The sequence below is a fragment of the Delphinapterus leucas genome, chromosome 7, assembly GCF_059928025.1.
Source record: "Delphinapterus leucas isolate spDelLeu-1000000601 "Yukka" chromosome 7, BTC_Dleu_Yukka2, whole genome shotgun sequence".
NCBI classification, from domain to species: Eukaryota; Metazoa; Chordata; class Mammalia; order Artiodactyla; family Monodontidae; genus Delphinapterus; species Delphinapterus leucas.
The window spans coordinates 63260928-63284120 of NC_143135.1; the positions used below are offsets into that span (position 1 = coordinate 63260928).

The 23193-nt window shown below is 45.7% G+C and overlaps 1 protein-coding gene across 3 annotated transcripts in view; it reads right to left on the reverse strand.

The window, feature by feature from the left end:
• Window positions 1–21471, reverse strand: part of ME3 (malic enzyme 3) — a 200470-nt gene extending 178999 nt beyond the window's left edge. Inside the window, exons 1-2 of one of the 3 annotated variants that reach the window (XM_022594055.3) lie at window positions 19461–21471; window positions 18662–18859 (exon numbers count right to left, since the gene is read on the reverse strand). In XM_022594055.3, the coding sequence (XP_022449763.1) occupies window positions 18662–18844 (183 nt within the window). In that variant the 5' untranslated portion in view covers window positions 18845–18859; window positions 19461–21471. Of the gene's footprint in view, window positions 1–18661; window positions 18860–19235 lie in introns of all 3 variants that reach the window. The other 2 variants (XM_089915378.1, XM_022594053.3) reach the window with 2 other exon arrangements.
• Window positions 21472–23193: the final 1722 nt, after the last annotated feature.

Consider the following 23193-nt stretch of genomic DNA (forward strand, 5'->3'; position numbering starts at 1 on the left):
TGACACAGTGATTAAGCTGTATAAATTTATGGTAGAAACATATAAGGTTTCCATTAGGGTTTTTTTAGAATATTGGCAATAAACCTTGGATTCCTTTTGCTGCTACCATGGAGCTCAAGGAATTCTGTAAGGGACACAGTCTTCCACTTCCTAAGCACCTCTCACATCTGTGTCCACAGCACCACTGGCCACCTCAGGTCCTCCTCATATCCCTCATGGGAGCTGAATTCCTTGTTCTCTAGTCTCCCCGACTCTGCTCTTGTCTCCTTCCTTGGGCCAGAGTGATCTGTCTGTAGCTTGAATCCCACTGTGTCACCTTCAGGACTAACGTCCAAGTCTTCCCCCAGGCAAAGAGCAGCCCCAGACCCCTAGGCAGGTCTGGCCCCTGCCTGCTCTCCAGCGCCATCCCTCCACACACCCTGCCCTCCTTCAGAATCACCGCAGGTCCTCACAATACCATGCCGCTCTGCTATATTTGCTTGGAACATCTTGCCCCACTTCGTCCACCCAGGGAATCCCTATATATCTTTTAGGTCTTAGCACCAAGAAAAAACAAGTAGTTACCTCAGAAAAGAGGTCAGAGCAAATTTTTTTTACTTTATGCAACACATTATCTGTGTAATTTAATATAAGGACCAAAGGTCACCCACTTAAAGAAATGTCACCTTGTTTCTCCCCACCAAGACAAAAATTACTTGGACGTTATTAATAACACACTTTTAATACAATATAAAACCTATTATACTGCATTACACTGTGAGCTTGCAAATCTTTCTCTTCCTCTGAACTCTAGGTTCCTCGACAGCAAGGACCATGACTGATTCACCTCTTCATTTTTTGAACCCAGCACAGTGCCTGGAACACAGTAGGTGCTCAATAGATGTTTCTGAATAAACCACTGGATGGTCTCAGGAAACCTGGACTGAGTCTTGTTGCTGTCCCTTACTATCCAGGAGACCATGGGCAACTCATGTAGGCTCTCTGGGTCCTGGTGTCTCTCCTATAAAACAAAGGTAGTAACGTCTGCCTTGTGAGCATCAAATGAGATGACCAGTCAGGAAGCCCCAAAGGTAAAACACAAACATTCCATTTCCTTGTTATTATGAAGGGTGCTGAGAAAGGACAGGAAGTAACTGAAATAAACAGTGGTGATTAACTATGGCCGGGGGGCGGGGCGGTGACTCGGCAGGGAAAATACATGCTGAGTCCGGGTGAATCTGAAGGTGAAGGACGCAGGGGACTCGTCCTGTTCATTCTACACTCAAACCTGATTCCCAGTCCAACCACCCCCCTCCTCTCCCTGCTCCCTCCCTCAGCCCAGCCGCTGCCCTCTCACGCTCCCACTGCTGCAGGGCCTCTAACTGGGCTTCCCAATTCCACTCCTGCCCCCTCCAGTCTGTTCTCCACATGGCAGCCAGAGAGATCTTTCATGAACGTAAAGCCGATCACATCCGTTCCTTGCTTAGAACCATTTAATAGTGTCCCGCTTTCCGGAGGACGGAACCCAGCCCATATCCCACAAATGCCAAGGTCCTGCACATAATTGAGATCCCCGAGCCATCTCCACCCTGATTTTAGGCAATTGCCCCCGCTCACTCCTACTGGACTGCCTGCTGTCATTTCCCAGAACCTGCCATGCCAAGGTGTTTGCGGCCTCCGGCTGTTGTCTCTGCCCAAAGCACTCTTACCCTGGCTTCTCCGCCCGCTGGCTCCTCTTTCCCTAGGTCTTTTCTCAAATATCACCTCTTAAGAGGTCTTCTCTCACCACTGAAGTAGACCCTCTATTATTCCCTCATGCCATACACTGTTTGTTTCTTCTCTACCACTAATAACCCATCTGTACACTTTTTTTTACTTACTGTCTCTCTCACTAGGTTACATATTTGATAAGAAGAAGGATCGTAGCTGTCATATCTACTATGTTATTCCCAACACCTAACAATGCCTGGTAGATGGTAGGTGCTCAATAAACATCTGATAGTTGGATGGATGGACAGATGGATGAACACATGAACAGATGGACGGACGGACGGATGGATGGATGGATGGATGGTTGGATGGGGAGGCAGAGAAGGAAGTAAAGAAAGAGATGAGATCCGGGTCAGGAAGCAGGATTCTGTGCGATATAAAGATCTGTTAGGTTGGCAGCCCTAGACATCCTAGCGATACCATGAAGACCCTCAGGATGTCTTGGATAGAGATCTGCAAAGGAGAGGAAGCCATGGAAACAGGAGGTGAGGGGGCTATAGGCAAAGTTTACCTTCTTCATACTTTTTTTCTCTGCTTGGGAATAATAAATATAAAGCACCTATAAGAGGACCTGACATGCAAGGCATTAGGTAAGTGTTTATTATAATAATGATTAATTATAATTTATTATTTCTAACATTATTATTCTAGCAATTATGAGTCCCAGAGGAGGCAGCTGACTGTGTGCATTTGACGAGTAGAAGGTCACAGAACACTGAACAGCTCAGTCAACAAAAAACAGCTGAGGATGCTCAAGACCCTGCAGCCCCACAGCCAAGGCTGGTTACTGGAGGCTGCACTGTCCCCCTGCATGGCATGCCCTCCCTCCTGGCACCACCTGGCCAGCTGCCCCACTGGCACCCATGCCATCCTCTCCCACAGGCATGGCTAGGCAGATTCCGAGGCTCCTCAGACACGAGGGGAAGCTGCTGCCAGCTCTTGAAGTGTGAGAACAGGGGAAATCTTTCAGCTCCGACAGGCGGATTTCGAAGCCTGTTTCTAAAAATGGCTGTTAATAGGCTTTTCTTCACACCATCTCCCTCTGCACCTGCTTTATCAGGAGGCAACTGCATTGCTATTCACTGTCCTGTGACCAAAGTGATTTCACCAGTCAAAACAAATAATTATGGGCTAGAAGAGCCCAAAAATAAAAGATAACGGAGGGTCTGACAGGAGGGCTGAGCTTGCTGTCAAATGGTTGGTGGACTGTCTTCAAGATCATGTTACTGCAGAGAAAAACAGAAATCCCAAGATGAAGGTGGGCGTCATGAACATGTCCGTTCATCGGAAATGGACACACAGGAGTGATAGCACGAGCTGGGTCAGCAGATGTTCAGGTTTGCAATATACATTGTTTAACATGAACACGTGGGCTTCCCTGGTGGTGCAGTGGTTAAGAATCCGCCTGCCAATGCAGGGGACACGGGTTCGAGCCCTGGTCAAGGAAGATCCCATGTGCCACGGAGCAACTAAGCCCGTGTGCCACAACTACTGAGACTGTGCTATATAGCCCGTGAGCCACAACTACTGAAGCCCGTGCTCTGCAACAAGAGAAGCCACTGCAATGAGAAGCCCACGCACCGCAATAAAGAGTAGCCCCCGCTCGCCACAACTAGAGAAAGCCCGCTTGCAGCAATGAAGACCCAACACAGCCAAAAATAAAACAAACAAACAAACATGAACAGGTCTCCTTTCTACAAGAGACTCAAAAGCACTCTGCTTAAGTCGACGGAGGCTGACTCAGGCGCTATTTCAAGAGAGGAGGCACAGTGCTACCTGTCAAAGGCAGCAGGGCTAAGAGACAGACACCACCCAAGGAGGGCCAGAGTCACCCTCCACAATTCACTTCCTGGGAGGGACATTCAACACCTCTGGGCCTCCGAAACCTCATCTGTAAAATGGTGGTAACACATTAGGACCTTTTTTTTTATTGAAATACAGTTTATTTACAGTGCTGTGCCAATCTCTGCTGTACAACAAAGTGATTCAGTTATACACATACAGACATTCTTTTTTTAAATATTATTTTCCATTATGGTTTATCACAGGATATTGAATATATAGTTCCCTGTGCTATACAGTTGTTTGTTTATCCATCCTATATATAATAGTTTGTATCTGCTAATCCCAAACTCCCAGTCCATCCCTCCCCCACACCCCCTTCCCCCTTGGCAACCACAAGTCTGTTCTTTCTGTCTGTGAGTCTGTTTCTGTTCTGTAGATAGGCTCATTTGTGCCATATTTTAGATTCCACATAAAAGTGATATCATATGGTATTTGTCTTTCTGTTTCTGACTTACTTCACTTAGTATGATAATCTCGAGTTGCATCCACATTGCTGCAAATGGCATTATTTCTTTTTTATGGCTGAGTAGTATTCCATTATATATATGTACCACATCTTCTTTATCCATTCATCTGTCAGTGAACATTTAGGTTGTTTCCATGTTTTGGTTATTGTGAATACTGCTGCTATGAATATAGGGGTGCACGTATCTTTTTGAATTATAGTTTTGTCCGGGTATATGCCCAGGAGTGGGATTGGTGGATCATAAAGTAATTCTATTTTTAGTTTTCTGAGGAACCTCCACACTGTTTTCCATCGTGGCTGCTCCAGTTTACATTCCCACCAACAGTGAAAGAGTGTTCCCTTTTCTCCACACCCTCTCCAGCATTTGTTATTTGTAGACATTTTAATGATGGCCATTCTGACTGGTATGAGGTGGTACCTCACTGTAGTTTTGATTTGCATTTCTCTAATAATTAGCGATGTTGAGCATCTTTTCACGTGCTTTTTAGCCATCTGTATGTCTTCTTTGGAGAAATGTCTATTAAGGTCTTCTGCCCATTTTTCTTTTTTTTTTTTTCTGCCCATTTTTCCAATTGGGATGTTTGTTTTTTCGGTATTGAGTTGTATGAGCTGTTTGTATATTTTGGAGATCAAGCCCTTGTCTGTAGCACCACTTGCAAATATTTTATCCCATTCCATAGTTTGTCTTTCCATTTTTTTATGGTTTCCTTTTATGTGCAAAGGCTTGTAAGTTTGATTAGATTCCATTTGTTTATTTTTGGTTTTATTTCTATTGCCTTGGGAGACTGACCTAAGAAAACATTGGTACAATTTATGTCAGAGAATGTTTTGCCTACGCTCTCTTCTAGGAGTTTTATGGTGTCATGTCTCACGTTTAAGTCTTTAAGCCATTTTGAGTTTATTTTTGTGCATGGTGTGAGGGTGTGTTGTAACTTTATTAATTTACATGCAGCTGTCCAACTTTCCCAGCACCACTTGCTAATGATACTGTCTTTTTCCCATTTTATATTCTTGCCTCCTTTGTAGAAGATGAATTGACTGTAGGTGTATGGGTTCATTTCTGGGCTCTCTATTCTGTTCCATTGAAACAGATTGGAAGGGAAGAGGTAAAACTGTCACTATATGCAGATGACATGATACTATATATAGAAAACGCTGGGCTTCCCTGGTGGCGCAGTGGTTGAGAATCTGCCTGCCAATGCAGGGGATATGGGTTTGAGCCCTGGTCTGGGAAGATCCCACATGCCGCGGAGCAACTGGGCCCATGAGCCACAGCTACTGAGCCTGCGCGTCTGGAGCCTGTGCTCTGCAACAACAGAGGCCGCGACAGTGAGAGGCCTGCACACCGCGATGAAGAGTGGCTCCCGCTTGCCACAACTAGAGAAAGCCCTTGCACAGAAACGAAGACCCAACACAGCCAAAAATAAATAAATTAATTAATTAAAAAAAAAAAAGAAAACGCTAAGGACTCTACACAAAAACTACTAGATCTAGTAAATTAATTCAGCAAAGCAGCAGAATACAAGATTAACATTCAAAAGTTGGTTGCATTTATTTACACTAACAATAAAATATCAGAAAGGGAATGTAAAAAAAAAATACCTTTTAAAATAGCACCAAAAAACCCAAAATACCTAGGAATAAACCTGACCAAGGAGGTAAAAGACTTACATGCTGAGAACTGTAAAACATTAATAAAGGAAATTAAAGAGGATTCAAAGAAATGGTAAGACACCCCATGTTCTTGAATTGTAAGAATTAATATTGTTAAAATGGCAATACTACCCAAAGCAATCTACAGATTTAATTCAATCCTTATCAAAATACCCATGACATTTTTCACAGAACTAGAACAAATAATCCAAAGATTTGTATGGAACCATAAAAGACCCAGAATTGTGAAAGAAATCCTGAGGGGGGGAAAAAAAAAAAGCAGGATGCATAACTCTCCCAGACTTCAGACAATACTACAAAGCTACAGTAATCAAAATAGTGTGGTATTGGCACAAAAACAGACATACAGATCAATGGATCTTATCTGCTCAAAGACAAAGGGCTGGACAAGATGACCTCTTCATAGTCTTTTGGGGAATGCTCATCCTGGGTTCTTATAGAGGAGAGATGCTCATTTAAAATATGCATATGCAATTAATTTATTCATTACCCAAGGCAGAGTGTATGGAGGCTGGAGGACTATCTAAACTCCCTGCTAGGTGAGGTGGGCCCAGCCATGCCCTCTTTAGCTGGATTTGAAGCAACTTTTTAACTTTAATGCTAAACTACCCTAGCAGACATTCTCTTGTCTTGCTGTCTTGCTATCATGATCTCACGAGACTGGGAGTGTTGTAGTGATGGTTGGTAGATAGATAGATAGATCGATAGATAGACAGATAGACAGATGAGAGACAAAAAGACAAGTTAATGGATAAAAAAATCCAGCTACTTTGGATCAATGTTCCTTTTAAAAACTTTGGTTAGAACGTGCCAAAATGTTGGGGCAAAATCCTGAGATTCCTTTGGGGTATGACAGCAGCCACTCCCTTCAACACCAGCTTTAAATTCTGGAAGTACCAGGTTTTCAAATGGCGCTCTGTTTTCTGCTGCTGAAGTCTTTTTAATTTCATTTTCTTTCAGACAAACATCTAGATCATCCAGCTTAAGATCCATCAAGTACCCAGAAATTATTTGTAAAGTCTCTGTTCAACCTGCCTCTTCCTGGATTCACTCCTCTCTTATCAAGTCTCTGCCAAAATCTGATGTATCCACACCCATGGAGAATAAGTTTGGATTCCTCAGTCTTCCCCTCTCCTTCTGGACTGGATTCTCCAGAAGGGCAAGGACCAGGTCTAAACCCTATTAAGTCTGTGCCCTCTTCTGAGGCCCACACAGGGCTTCACACTATGTTAGAAACGGAGCAAAATTTTTAGAGCTGTGGATTCACTGAGAATTAATTGAGCACTTACAGTGTGCTTACATACATTATTTCATTTAATCATTATAGCACCCTGTGAAGTGGGTATATTTTGTTATCATCCCCATTCACAGATGTGGAAATTGAGGCTTAAAGAAATGAAATGCCCTTCCCAAAATCCCACATATAGTGGATGGCTGAGCTGGAACCGGAACCTTGGGCTTTTCTGACTCCAAATCCCTAGAACATAGCCAGTGTGCTCTGTTGCCTACTATCTGGTCACAGGCTGTGCCCTGGTGATGGGGGGAGGGGGAGGGGGGCACACACAGCTGATTCTAGCTGACAGCTTTCCTTCACCACCAGAATCCTTTAACCTGTTACTAGTTACAGAGGTCTAAATCTAGGGTCTTAAGCAGCCTCAAGGATGAGAATAAATCATCTGATCATAAAGGTGCTGTTCTTTAGATGAAATGCACCTGGTACAGCATCAGGGCAGAAAACTCTCTTAAAGAAATGGGTTCCTGGGCTTCCCTGGCGCAGTGGTTGCGAGTCCGCCTGCCGATGCAGGGGACACGGGTTCGTGCCCCGGTCCGGAAAGATCCCACATGCCGCAGAGTGGCTGGGCCCGTGAGCCATGGCCGCTGAGCCTGCGTGTCCGGAGCCTGTGCTCCGCAACAGGAGAGGCCACAACAGTGAGAGGCCCGCGTACCGCAAAAAAAAAAAAAAAAAAAAAAAGAAAGGAATGGGTTCCTGAAATTTTTATGACCAAAATAAAATATTTCTCTTGGCTTTCAAAATCCTCCAAGGCCCATGGAGAGATCTAAGCATAATTATATTGTCACCATCTTTTTAGAAGAGATGGCAGATGGGGTTGTGTACTATCAGTGTTCACCAGAGCGGTTTCTGATGTGTCCAGGAGGCAATGTGAAAGTAATTCACATCACTAACTTTTATTGAGAGTATACTATGAAGAAGGCATCGTGCGAGCCATGCAGTGCCTAAGAGGGGGTCCTGGCTCTGAAGATGACATCCAGATGGAGACAGACACATGCGTTATGAGTATATACTGAAACCAAATGTAGAAAAGGGCCATGACTACACAGGCTACATGCCAGAGGAGCGCAGAGGGTGAACGAGCCACTTGCATGGGGCATTATCAAGGAAGGTGGCATGGCAGAGGTGGCCCTGGAGAGCTGAGCCCTGAAGATTTTGATAAGTGAACCCACTGTGAATGGTACCCCCAGGAGTTGGGAAACACAAAAGGAAGGAAAAGAACAAAATAAAAGGGCATGTCACAGTCCTAGAGATCTATCATTAACTCTGCTTATAGATTAGAGGTTTTGTAAAATTATTTAGCTCTCTGAAAATGGGGCCCCTTACAAGGTATGGGCCTACTGCTCAATTTCTGCACATTCAACCACAAAAGGTGGCTGTTCTCAGAGAGAAAGCCATTCTCTCTCATGGTTTGACCTAGACCACTTCTCCTCCATCACCTTCATCTGCCGACTGCTCTTCCACAGAGTCAGTGATGACAGAACTACCAGACGGAAGAGTGTGTTCGCACCCCTCTCCCAAGCTCCCATAGCACTAGTACATGTTCTTCACATCACACCGCCCTTCTGAATTGAAACCGTCTGCTTACTAACTGGTCCCCACCTCCACCCCCTCACACATAAGCTCCTGAAGGTAAAAGAAGTGTTGTATCCACCACTGAGGTTCCACTGCCTAAAATATATAATAGACACTCAGCAAATGTCTAATGAATAAATTTAATAAATAAACAAATGAGTCTTGGGAGAATTACACAAATTTAGAGGGCAAAGAGAAGGTATCCAGTGATTTTCAAAGTTCCCTCCGAGTCCCAGATTCTGATTCTAACAGAGCCAGCGGGTATGGTCATAGCCCATCAGAGGGCCACAGAGGGACTGTCCCCTGTATAACTGGCAAGGCCCCAGAGCATCAGACTTTATATACCAGTGTAAGTGAGAGGGCACTTGCACACTGGAAGTGGCAGTACAGCAGAAGGGGTGAGGATGTGGGCCCTAAAACAAGATGGCCCAGGTTCAAGACCCAGCTCTGCCACTACGAACTGCTAGACCTCCAGCAAGTTAGCTAACCTCCTTAAACCTCAGCGTTCTCATCTGTAATACGACAGTGTATGTCAAAGCATTGTGATATTGTATTAAATGAGTTAACGTGTAGAAACTGCTTAGAGCAATCCATGGCACATCGTATGTCCAAAAAGATGCCAGCTCTTATCGTTATGACTTGGATTCCTTCCATAAGGCGTTCTGCTACTGAAGGAAATTCAGTATAATATGAATCTAGGTTGGAATCCTCAACACCTCCTTCAGAAACCGGACAAAGTGGGGATGGGAACCGTCTACTGTGAATGGAGACCCAGCTCCACTGAAGTCATGAGGGAACATGACAGCCTTTGTCTCATGGGGAAAGTCACTGCACAGATCGACAACTCAGAAGAGGTGCCACCTTGTGCAGATGCTGCCTCCCTCCTGCTCTTTTCTGAAAGAACAAGGCAAAACAAAACAAAGGAACAAACAGGGTCTGCCTTCTCCAGAGTTCCACACCACAAGGGAGTGTGTTTCAGGACCATTATGCTACGGGCTTCATGGAGATTACTACCAAACAACGATACAGAATCCAGACAAAATGCTTTAAAAAGAATAATATTCTCAAGTTGCTAATCATTCAACTCTATCCCCTATGGTCCCTCTAGCTTTTCATATCACTTTTGAAAGCAAAGCAGCTTTAATTTTCTCTTATTCAAGTTCCTCAAAAGCTGATGATCTTTCTACCCCAAAACCCTCTCCTCAAATGACTGAGTACTTTTTACTCTTTACTTTGTCCTTTGGGTAGGAGCTGTGTTTTCACCAGGCTGCCAAGCAACCATCTGGGTACAGAATGAATGCATGCTTTTAACTGCTGACCCTGGCACCCCCAATCATGGGCTAGCCCTCAGATTTTCATCACACAGTCATAGAGCATCTTTTGTGCTCTGTGTCACAGAGACAGTGAGACACCACTCCAAGGATTTCCCAATGTATTATACTTTCTACACATCAAAGTGAAGATCTGGAAGCTGACTATAACCTCGTCTCTGCAAACAAAAGTGCCTCACACCATTGACCCCTTTGCAATGGCCACATGAATCAAAACGCCTTCTCCCCCTGCCCTTCACTATAAGACTGGCATTGGAAAGGAGAGAGTAGATGATAAAAGAAACCTTTGGTAGAAATGACACAAATGCAAAGTAAAATAAAGCCGTAACCCCCAGAGCCTACAGAGGCCCAAGAGGACCAAGAGAAACTGGAAACAGAGGCTGGAGATGAGGCTGAAAAAGCATCCACAGAAACTCCATATAGAGAGTCCAGATTTAGATTGACTTTGACACCATTTGGCCCGTCTGAGCCAGACAACATGAATTTCTGTGTGGGATTTGCCCTCCAGTGCTGCTGTTACAGACTCTAGATACTGCTGTTTACCACTGTTTTCAGGACAGGTGGAGGGTTCCCATGTTGACATTTTATTACATGAATCTAAACACATTGCCTCTAGAAGATAAGAAAATATATGCAAGCAAATCTTGAAATAAGACTATTTTAGAGGGATTTCCACAGGATCAGAGTGCCACCCTTGTGTTACAGATGGGTCAACTTTCAAAAGTTGATCTGTTATTTACTTGGCTCTAGAAACTCAATTTCCAACAGAAACCGTAACCTAAAATTGAAAAGACAATGGACCATTAAAGAAAATTATATAAAGAGGAAATAAATCTCCCATAATTCCACTGCCCTAACATGATCATTTTCACACATTTAGTTCCAAGTCTTTTTATAGAGCTACATCTTTCTACAGTAATGCTCATGGATATAGATTCCACTTAGTGTTTTGCATTTTGAATTAAGCATTCATAAACATAAGCCAACATTTCTGAAATCTTCATAATGATCACACAAATGCTAATCTAACACATAATATACTTTCTTTGGAGAACAATTCAACTGTTTATAACAACATGTTTATGAGAAATCACTTTCTGAGCATCCGTTTTGGGTTCTAGGAGTAGCAGATCTTCCTCCTGTGCTCCTGCATCCCATCCCACACTTCCTTGATTTCCTGACCCCGAGATACGAGGCAGTTCCTCGTCTTAAGGCAGTTATGATGTCTTAGCCCAGTTGGGCTGCTATAACAAAATACCATAGACTGGGTGGCTTACATAACAGAAATTTACTTCTCACGATTCTGGAGGCTGAAAGTCCAAGACCAAGGTATGGCCGATTCAGTTCCTGGTGAGAACCAACTTCCTGGCTTGCAGATGGTCATTTTTCTTGCTCTACTTTCACATGGCAGAGAGGGAGAGGATTAGTGGCCTTTCTCTTTTTATTAGGACACTAATCCCATCATGAGGGCTCTACCTCCCAAAGGCCCCCCCTCCAAAATACCATCACATTAGGGAGATAGGGCTTCAACATATGAACAGGGGTGGGGGTCACTGAATCTATAACATGGTTTCCCGTATCTTCAGCAGGGGTGCTGCAGCACGGGGAAATCAGAGAAGTTCAGAGCAGGGATGGGGGCTACCAAGACTCAAAGTAGAGGGTGGGAGTTCTAGGAAGTTGGAGATGCTGACAGAAGCCGGGGTTTCCTGTCTCTGGCCCACAGCCTGGACACCCCCCACCCTTTGTTTTTTTCTGTGAGCCTCAAGAATGTCTCCATCCATCTCTGCTTTCAAGGTACCATCTGTGTCTCCAGAATAGGGTCTCCTTTTCCCCAGGCTTGGCTGGTAAAACTGGAAATAACAAAGGGTGAACATCTGTGTTGTGCTTCTCCAGTCTTCACAGTAAGTGGGCCTCTGGGCACACAGAGGTCTGATGTGAGATTTATCCACATTCCAGATACAAGTGATCTTGGGCATATAAACCCCATAGAGGAGGATACCGGGGAAGGAAAAGCACCAAAGGAAGAGAAGGGGGGCTTTGGTGAAGGAGGAGGGGGAAGGGAAAGGATGAGAGGAAGAAACCTCAGTAGATGTCTCTCTGAATGATTCACTCATCCAATGACTGTTTACTGGGTACCGAACTATGGACCAGGCACTGTTCTAAGTACCTTGGATACATCAATGAACAAATAAAACAAAAATCCCTGCCTAAATGGAGCTTACATTATAGTGGGGAAATGCACATAAAAACCAAGAGGTATGGTAAGTAGGAAAATTAAACAGTATGTTAGGAAGTATCAAAAACTATGGAGGAAAAGTAGACCAAGAAGGTTGAAAGGGCTGTTTACAACTTCCCATGGGTGGTCTGATAGGTCTCATTGAGAAAGTGAGGAGCCTTGAAGAAGGTGAGAGAGTTAACCACATGGTTATGTAGGGGCTGTGTGCTCTACAAGAGGGATTAGCCAGTGCAAAGACTCCAGGTAGGAGCATGCTTGGAGTGTTTGAGGCCAGCATGTTTGGGCAGCACGTGAGGCTGAGGAGTAGCAAAAGATGAGGTCAGGGGGGGTCAAATCATGCAGGGCATGGTAAGAACTTTGACTCTGCAGGGTTTCTAGCGGAAGAGTGACGTGATCAAATTTCATTTTACAAGGCTCACACTGGCTGTTGTGAGGAGAACAAACAAAAGGAACACAAGGAGAGCAGCTAGGGGGACACTGCAGTCATCCAGCAGAGAAATAGTGGTGCCTTAGGTCAGGGTGGGCCCCGTGGTGAGAGCAGAAGGTGGATTCCAGATCTAGTCTGAAGACAGAGCAACAGGACTATCCGGTGAATTGGACATGGGGTCTGAAAGAAAGAGAGTGGTTAAGGATGTGTGCAAGGTTTTAGCCTCTCAAGGTGTGGTCAACAGACACAGAGAAGCAGATTGAAAGAAACAGGACTGCAGGTTGGAGAGCCACTGGAAGGCTCCTGCCTAATCTAGACACAAGACGATGAAGGAGTGAACAAGGCTGGTGGTAGAGGGGATGTAGAGAAACTGATGGATTTTAAAGGTTGGGATAAAATTGACAGTAAATCAAATTAAAACTTCAGATAAGCATTTTGTAGCAGTTTCCCCAATAGCCATTCTTTCTTTCCTTAGTGGTACAGAATTTTTAAGGGGATATATGGGTGCCCAGCTAAAGATTACATTTCCGAGATTCTCTTACAGCTAGGTGTGGTGTATGACCAAGCTCAGGACAACTGGATGTGAATGGAAGTGATATTTGCAACATCCAAATTGTGTATTTTCCCTTCCGACTGGCTTCTGTATGGAATTATGGCAGAGCCTAGAAGCAACCATCTTGGACCACGAAATGTAAGATGCACACTGAGGATGGCAGAGCAACAAAATCAAGCCACATACCAACCTGCGATTGCCTACCCAGACTTGTTCATGTGAAAAGTACACTTCTGGGCTTCCCTGGTGGCGCAGTGGTTGAGAGTCCGCCTGCCGATGCAGGGGACGCGGGTTTGTGCCCCGATCCGGGAAGATCCCACATGCCGCGGAGCGGCTGGACCTGTGAGCCATGGCCGCTGAGCCTGCGCGTCTGGAGCCTGTGCTCCGCAACGGGAGAGGCCACAGCAGTGAGAGGCCCGCGTACCGCAAAAAAAAAAAATACACTATCTTGTTTAAGCCTCTGAGTCTGGGGTTTACCTTGTTGAAGTTGCCTAACCTTTAGCCTAACTAATACAAGTTCTTTTAGCTGTTCCAAGCACAAAGCCCTAACACCAAGTGTTATCAATCCCATGAAGCCAGGACAGTATTTGACAGGGAAGGATTTTTTTTTTTCTTTCTTTGCGGTACGCGGGCCTCTCACTGCTGTGGCCTCTCCCGTTGCGGAGCACAGGCTCCGGACGCGCAGGCTCAGCGGCCACGGCTCACGGGCCCAGCTGCTCCGCAGGATGTGGGATCCTCCCAGACCAGGGCACAAACCCGCGTCCCCTGCATCGGCAGGCGGACTCCCAACCACTGCGCCACCAGGGAAGCCCCAACAGGGAAGGATTTAATTCCAACCTGCCTCTGCTTGTTTGTTCTTAAAATATCTGAACAGTATTTGAGCTTCGATGCCCTGAGTCACTGCACAAGAGGCTTAGATCTAGAGCAAACTGCTGCTTATGGAAATAATGTTCACTTAATGCATTGCTTCTTTATCAATCAAGGAGGCCCAACCCAACATCACACCTGAAGCAGAGGTCTCAGCAAGACACATTATGTTATCGGCCTTTGGGACACAAAAGAGCATCTGCAACAGACTTCTAGTTCAGTGTACAACCCAGCCATCACCTCCTGATTGATCAGTAAGCCAAGTGTGTGATGACAGACTCCCCCAACCCAAAGGAGGCAAGATCAAGTCTACACCGGCACCGAACAAAAACATACTTTAGTCAAAGGCAAATCCCAGCTGTGTGGGAGTCTAATAAATTACCACTGCATGTAGAAGGACTGAGCTAAAACCTGCGTGGCCTCACATGTGCAGCCAGCACTGTAGTGCAGGCCCCCAGGCCTTAACACGTTTACTAATCTACATGCATCTAGTCCACATGTGAAGGCGGTCACCACGCCTTGCAGTTTAAGAAGGCCCCGCTGCATGAAATGCGCTGGTCCATAATCACAGCGACTGGACCAAGTACGCTTCATTCATTCTTTCCCTGACCATCAAGCTGATGGTCTTTCAAGGTCAAGTAGGTGTATTTCCTCCCAATAGGCTATTTGTAGACATTTCTCTAGACAACAAGAGCTTGAGGCTAACTGTAAAGCAGTGACATTAAGATCCATAAAATTGAGAGGAAAGGGGTTAGGACTCGATTGAGATCATTCAAAGAGCAAATATTTATTGAGCATCTCAAGTCAGGCATAGAGAATATTGTGTGACAAGACAGTCTCTGTCCTCAAGGTGCTCAGGATCTAGTGTGGAAGACAAATCAACCAGCCATGACAACAGGGTGCTCAGTGCCGAAAGGAAAGAAACATGGAGTGAGAAGACAAATGGGAGGGGACTCAAGTCTAGTTTGGGGAGTGGGAATAGAACATCCCTTCCCAAAAGAGGCCAGAGATAAGCTGGGGCCAGCAACGTTTTGATGGCTCACTTGCTACTACATGAATAGGATGGGGATGATTTGTCCAATGAAGATACCCTATAAAATGGGGTTGATAATTGCCTGTTTAATGTAAGTAAAATATGTCTGATGTCTTGTAATATGTAATCAGATTTACTCTGTTGCCACAATCTACATGGATAACAGAAGAGGTCATTATGTAAATTTTAGAAGAAAAGCACAATATTAGTTTTTTTTTTTTAAAGGGAAGTTGAAATTGATGTATTGCTGAATTTGCATCAATCAGAAAATCTAGACTCCTGTAGGGAACTTGGAATCATCCAGTTCCAGTTCTGTCATCGTTCTGAATGTGCCTGAATCAGTCAAAGCAGATGTGAATGAGAATTGTCATTGTGATTCCGTGGACTGAAAATCTGGAGGTGGGCTTCCTCTGCCTACTTCTGCAACAAATGACAATCTCTGTGGCATCTGACTTTCTCTGCCTGTCTCTACATCTGAAAATGAGATGCTGGATGAGAACAATGGTTTTCAAAAGCTTTTTTTTTTTTTAATGACAATCCACAGCAAAAACTGGCATTTCACATGGTGACTTGGTATAAGACTTATCTTTATTAAGTTTAATACATTTACTATTTTTTCATTCTATTCTAACCCATTTCTTTAACATAAAAGTGCTGGTTAGACCCAAGCTAATTTCACGTCCAACAATTCCAGACTAGGCCATATCTAAGGGAGCTTCCAACCCTGATTCTGGAACTTGTCAACACGATCACCTAATACTTAGTGCCGTACAGTTTTCAAAATGATTTCACCCCTGCGATCCTCACAGCAGTGGTGTGACATGGGCAGAGAGGCTAATGAGATTCAGCACAGATCGCACGGCGAGGTTATGGCAGAGCAGGGACCAGACCCTGACTGCACAAGAGCAGTGATGCTTGGCCTGTGCAGCAGCTCTTCTTCTCTCAGAGAATTCCATCTCCTGACGACCCTCTGCCCTCAAGCTTCAACTGAAATGCCTCTCCTGATCTGTCAAAAGCGGGAGGCAAACCCAGAGAACATGTTCGAAGAATGTAATGTTAGCTTTCATGTTCATGCCCCTTGTTACACCCTTCAGGAACTACCCAGTGCCTGCCACAAATGCATGAAACTCAGTCCCTGCCCTGGAGGAGCTCGGAGTCTAGCAGAAAAAAATCCACCCACAGACCCACCCACTAAGTACTGGTCCCTTTCAAAGCTGCCCTTCTCTTGTTTTCTCAGTGATAACCTCAGTTGTTCTGTTTAACTCAGCAAGTCTCCCCATCTGGCTGATGGAAAGTGCCAAGCGCCAAGCCTTCCCTGGAAACTCTCTGAGTGCCGGAGGTCAGCAGGACAGCAAGAGGGTGGCAGCTCAGTGGGAAGAGAGGGGCGGCTCCTAGGCAGTGATGCTCCCTCCATTGTCTCCCCTCCCTCCCCAAGGGTGAATGCAGGAGGCCAAGAGCCTCTCTCAGCATCACTCCAGATACCCTCCTCACCCCAGACCAGCATCAGCTGACTTCAGGGATACACAAAAAAATCTTTAACATCATGAAAAGTTCGGGCCCCTAGATTTATGGATAATGACCCATTTATATTATTTAGGAGGAAAAAATTACATCAAGAACAAGGGCAAGGGGCAAGAGTGCTTTTAGGGAACCATAAACTTAGGGCTAAAAACAATAAAAGAGACATTCAAGTCCTCCTTTTATTTTTTTTTAACTATTCATAAAGCATTAAGTGCTAACTATAATATGCCAGTATTTCTAAAGCAATGATCGCTCGAACAATCACAGTCAGTAGTGGGAGTTTATTATTTTGCTTTCCAGCATCTATCCCTCCTCCCTCTGATGACAATACACAGATTTACTGGGGGGCAGGGTGGGGAGCCATATCCCCTTTATTCTAAGCCAGTTGGTATGGGTGTCCCTAACCTAAACTCTGTCTTTAAATCCAGGGGTGAGCCCTGACTTACTTAAATTATGGTGACCGGTTTGGGGATGGAAGGGAATCCAATCAGAGTCCATGAGACAGAAAGACTCTTTTTCTGAGGCTCCAGAGAAAGTGTCCTTTCTCTTCCACAGGAGCTACCAGAAGAAAATGTCTTTCTATCCCTGGATGGTGTGGTATGAAAAAAGGAGACGGGGGACTATGGCAGAATCCGGGTGAAAGACTCTACTGGATGGAGTCCGAGGATGCAGCTGACCTTGCAAAAGCAGAGCAGAGACCCAGAGAGAACCTGCATCCTTAAGGATGCCATATGGACTGCTGGGTCAAACCCTTTCTTCCTCTAGATATTTAGCTAAAGAAATCTCTTATTTGCTAAGCCAGTTTGAGCTGAGTTTTCTAACACTTGCTACCAAAGTAAATTTAAATTCGTAAAACACCTTACCTATCCCAAAGTAGTAATATACAAAGGATCTCGGGTTTCTCTGGGGGGAAGCAGGGATTGTAGTATGATAGATGGAGGTTGAGAGAAAATTTTCTTTCTTAGTTTCTATTAATTCTGCAGGAAATAATCACAATACTTAGTATCTATATAATTGTTCCTATTTCTCAAAAACACCTTTTTCACAAGTACTTCCTCACTTGAATTTCACAATCCTGATTCAAAGAAATTATTCAAACTTTTATTTTGTAGTAATTACTTATTTACCAAGCACTTTATATAGTTTAAAATTTGATTTCAAGTTCAGTAATGCATTTGATTGTCACAATAACAGAATGTGGTAGGAATGGTGGGTCTGTCATAATATCCACTTTAAGCAGGAGAAAGTTGAACCTCAGAGAAATTAAATGAGATGCCCAAGTTAAATCAAGGAGGTGTTGGGAGACAGGCCTCAAATCCAGGTCTCTTGGTTTTAACACCAATGATACTAAACTCTACTCCCAGAAACAAGTGTGTGTGCTCCTAAACACTGGGTTAGCAGTGGGCTGAACTTGACCCAAGCACCTGAGATCCAGACCCAGATTCCAGTGGCAGAGCCAGAACGAACTAGCTGGTGACCTTGGGCAAGTTCCCTTTGTCTTGTTTTCTCATTTGTAAAAGGAGAGGTTTGAATTAGGATCTGTGATGCCCTTTCAAGGTCTAAACATTCCTTAATTCTAGACTTTCTTGCCCTCGCTCAAATTAAAAATCTTTTCCTCAGAATAATTATAACCTTAGCTGACATTTGTTCTCACTGGATGTCAGGTACTGTGCGAAGAACGCTACCTCCATTTTCTCTTTAAATCTCACAACGCTCCCGAGACAACTGCTTCGCTTTTACAGACAGGTAAACTTGGACGGACAGAGGTTAAATGAACTGCCCAAGATCAACAGAATCAGCAAGCATCAAGGGGAGATCTGACCTCAAGTCAGACTGGCCATGAGGACCTTAACCCAGTCTATATTTGTTCTTACGAAAGAAATTAGGCTTCCTGCATTACTGATTACCACTTTCCACGCAGAAGAGGTGTGGTAAAAAAGCCAAACCGAGTTACACCAAGCCTCCCCAAGGCAAAAATGTAAAGCCGCTGGAAGGGCCTCTGGAAGGATCCTCCCCTGGCCCAGGGGGCGGGGCGCCCATCCCGCGGGCCGCAGAATAGTGGCTTGGGCCGTCCTACCCTTCCGGACCTTTACCTTGTTGAGATGCGGGTTCCTGGTGACATCGTATCCGCGCTTCTTCAGGGGCACCGGGCGCGCCGGGCCGGCCTTGGAGTGGCAGCCTCGGGCGGGCGCGGGGGGCTCCCAGTGCCGGACAGCGCTGCAGGCCCGGCCGGGTAGGAGAGCCAGCCGCGCACCCGTGCCCAGCGCGGCGCCCATGGCCCTTGCGCAGACCTGGCACGGGGAGACACCAAGGTCAGGGGCGCCTTCCGGCCAGCCAGGACCCACGCGCGCCGCGGGGCACCGAGCCGGTGCCAGGGACGCGTGCTCCGGGAGAGGGCAGGGGTCTCGCAGGGTGTAAGGCGCCAGCTCCCCGCCCCTCCCGCGCGGCCATCTGCGCGGCTCTCTCTGCTCGCTTGCGGTGCACAGGCCTCGCCAAGCCCCCGGCAAAGCGAAAGCAAGCTCAGGAAGCCGATCCGGTGCGGGCCACAGCCCGCGCCACCCACGCCCCCATCCGCGAAGAGGAGAAAAGACGACTGCGCGCCGAGGGGTCCCCGAACCTCCAACCCCGCTCGGTAGCTCGCCTAGGTCCCCTGCTTCCCCAGCCCACCTGTGCTGCGCCCGGAGCTGATGTCTACGCGGCCGGGCTGCGGGGCAGGCGGGGCGAGACGCTGCGGGGCCGTTATACCTCTCCTGCCAATGGCTGGACCGCGCCGGCGGCCGCGAGAGCGCAAGGTTGGTGCGTCCTGGATAGAGCGGTCCAGAAACCTTTGTTCGCAGTGCGGGGCCTCCCCTGAGGGCGCGCGAGGAGCGGCTCACAGCCGTGTGCACTTACCTCCCCGGTGACAAAATGAAGCGTAGGATACTCCTGGAGCCTGTCCGTCTTGACAAGCCATACGCACAGAGGGGGCTTAGCATTTAGGAATCAATGTACCCTCTTACAGTCCCACCATCTGGAGAAGGCCCTGGCTTCTGGATAACGAGTAGAAACCCTCAGGCACCCAGCGCTGTGTTGTGTTGCGTTGTGCTAACGAGTACAACAGCCATTAGCCACACGTGGCTCCATACCTTTAAACAAATTACTTTGAATGGAATAGTATTTAAATTCTAGCTCCTCAGTCACACTAGCCACATATCACGTGCTCAAGAGCCACTTGCACATAGTAGCTTTGGGACTGGAGAGCCCAAGTATGGAACATTTCCATCTTGGCAGAAAGTTCTATCAGACATCGCTGATATAGGGTCCCCAGTTACTAAGCAGGCTCCTAGGGACCCCACGGAGCCTGCCATAAATTGTTGGGACCAGGCAAGAACCTTGGAGTCCATCTAGCCTTGAATTTAATTTTACCCTTTTTCCACACAGTAGCCAGGAAATTCCTTTTGACACAAACATTTCATTGTGTGTGGAATAAAATCCTGACTCTTTTTGGTGCCCACAGGTTATCCTGTAGTCTGGCTGCTGCCAACTTCTTCAGCCTCATCCCACTCCAGTCTCCCTCTCACTGAGCTCTGGCCACACTTGCTCCTTCCTGTGTTTCCACCCCATCCAATTCCCTCTCACCTCAGGGCCTTTGCACTTGCTATTGCCTCTGTTTGGAATGCTCATGCTCTCAAGTCTCCACTAAGTTGTCAACTTGAAGGCCTCTCCTCCACTCCATCCAATGTCAGCCTCCACTAGGGACTAAGTAGTGAAGGATTTTTTTCCATTCTTAAAACTTAACACAGCCAGTAGTTAGCTCGTTTTTCTAATTGTTTATTGTCTGTCTTCCCCTAGAATGTAAGCTTCGTGAGGAAAGGCTCTTTGCCTATAAACCTGTATCCTCACTTCTAGCTCGGTGCCTGGTACATAGTTGCACAATAAATAGTAGTTGGGTGAAGGAACGGAAGTGACAGCCACTTTCATGAGGATTGTGAACCCTCAGACTGCTGGACAAACGACATGGTCCTCTACTCGTTCCCCTTCAAACCTCCCGTGCAAGCAGCCTTCAGAATGTGCACTCTGGCTTTGTTCTAAGTACAAAGCAGGTATTGTGGCACTCGGGGCTGCCCCTGCCTGGATTCAGGATTCTCTCCTCTCCCTCAGAAACAATCATCTCCTCCTTCACTCTCTCCCCTTTCCAGTCCAATCTCCAATACGCAGCTCAATTATCTATATAAAACATTACTTTCCAAAACAGAATTGAAATTACCTGGTGGGGGGATGGGATGGGGACCAAGATACAGATTTCCAGGCCCCTGCCACAAAGATTCCAGTTCAGTAGGGTTTAAATGCCTGAAGTCGGGTTTACTCTTGGACTGTACACTTATATAAACACATTAATGATCCTTTTTTTTCTTAAACCAGTTTGAGTCAGATTTTTGGTTGCTTACAGCCAAGAGTATTAACTGATACTTTTCCTCTCAACACTGTTTTTATATCTGCCAAACTTCCCACCAGTCGACAAACATCTTGAGGGTAGACTGTGTGTGTGTGTGTGTGTGTGTGCGTGCGCGCGTGCCTGTGTGTATGTATGTGTGTGCTTCCATCTTTGGTACCTGACACATAAATCGTCCAGAACTTTTGAATAGTCTGCCTTTCCTCGATACAATGACCGTTGTCTCGCCTGGAGCACATTTAATAGGTAACCTCAGTCATTTGAAACTTAACTAGAAACCAGGATGTAATCAAAGGTTCCCAAATAAGCCAATATAATTTTTATACAATCTATTCACTAGAGCGCGTACAGCTTACGTCTAAGATTCTCTCACCTGTGGCCTATATTCTCTTAACCCAGATGTAAATCTAACAATATTGTTTTTCTTTTGCATGTGTTTGATCTTTGGCCAAGTTAAGGAAAGGTTCTAAAGGCAGGTTCACCAGGTGGGGCAGCGGAAGGCAGTGACAAGAGGAGAGGGCTGCTCTGTTCTACAGACCCAGGTTCTTTCTCCAGGGTGTTGGTCTCCTCTCCACGGAAGCACGAATACCACCACAGCAGCATCCCACCCAGTGGAAAGGGAAAAGAGGAAGTGGAGGGCACTCCTTTAGGGAAATGATGCGGAAATGGCACACATTACACCTACTCACGTTCTGCTGGTGAAACCTGTCACACAGTCACAGCAGCTACAAGGAAGTCTGGAAGTATTTTCTCTAGCAGGAAAGGCATATATCCCCTCTGCTAAAGCTCAGTAGGGGAGTCTACTACTAAAAGGAGGAAGGGGAGAATGATTCCTGGGGACTAGTAACGACCAGTCTGGATATAATACTCATTTTATATGAAAGTGCTTGGCGTAGAGTGGATGCTCAGAAACGGTTAACTATTATTATTGGCATGTGTGGTTTCCATCTCTGGTTTCCCTGGCACATTCCTTACTTTTAGACCTCAACACAGGATTACAGAGGCCAGGTTCAGAGCCACGGAACTATTTCAGAACTTCTTCAGCTCCATGCTATTCTGACTTCCTTAGCAAGCCAGCCCTGTGGTCTGGTCCAGCGCTAGACAGACCTGATGAGTCTCCATAATTTGTCTTGGTCTCTCTGCCTTCACATCCCATCTACTGACTTCTGCTATGGTTGTAATGCTGCTTCCTGGGGTGGCAGGAAAGGAATCCCATTCCCATCCTCCCTGGTCAGAGTTCCCATATTCCCCTTGCATTTAGTACAAATTTGGTACATTGGTAAAAGGGCAGGAAAGCAGCTTCAAATTAGGGTTTTAGCTCGTTTGACTGCCTTGAAACAAGACCACTGGTCTCTTGTAAGGAGATTTTAATGAGCCTCCCTATGCATTTTTAAAAATGGAGGTGCATTAAAATAATTATTTTCCAGCTAATCCCATTGCTTCACAAATGTATAATATTCTACACAACGTGTTACAAATGTGGCGAACTCTTTAATTCACATCGCTGCTAGGAATATTTGGAGACACTTCAACTCTGTTGTTTACACAGAAAGCGGATGGTGAGGAACATTTACTTCCCCCCGGTCCTCATACTCGCCACTCCGCATACAGGCCCTGCATTCTGGGTCTTTGCTCAAGCAGTTTCTTCTGCTCCCAACACCTGCCAGTTGAAGCCCCGCCCTTCAGCTTCAGTCAAACACCACATCCTCTGGCAAGTCTTCTCAGATTCCTCAACCTGCAGCGGCTCGCCTCTCTCCCACGTGCTCCCCAAACTTTATCTGTATATGTCTCCTCTTGCACTTTTATAGTCCGTCTCACTGGGAAGTGATTTATTTATGTGCCCTTTTTCTCTGAGCCTCACAGGAGGCTCACAGAAGTCAAAGCAACAGCTTTTCATTCAGATAGTCCTGAGTTCACCAGTGACCAGCTTGTGTGACCCTGGGCATTTTATGTGACCTCTTTAAACCATGTCATTTTCCTGGATTAAAAACTGGTATGCTAATATTATTTCCCACACTGGTTTTTGGTGGAGCAACGTAGTCATCTGTTTTTTTTTTAAGCTCATTGTAATGCACTTACCACATGCCAGGCAGGGTTCTAGGAGTTTATAAACATTAACTCACTTAATAGTTAATAATATGAGTAATACTCTTTTTGTGTTTCTATGAAATACTGAGCTGGTTAGTAAGCTAT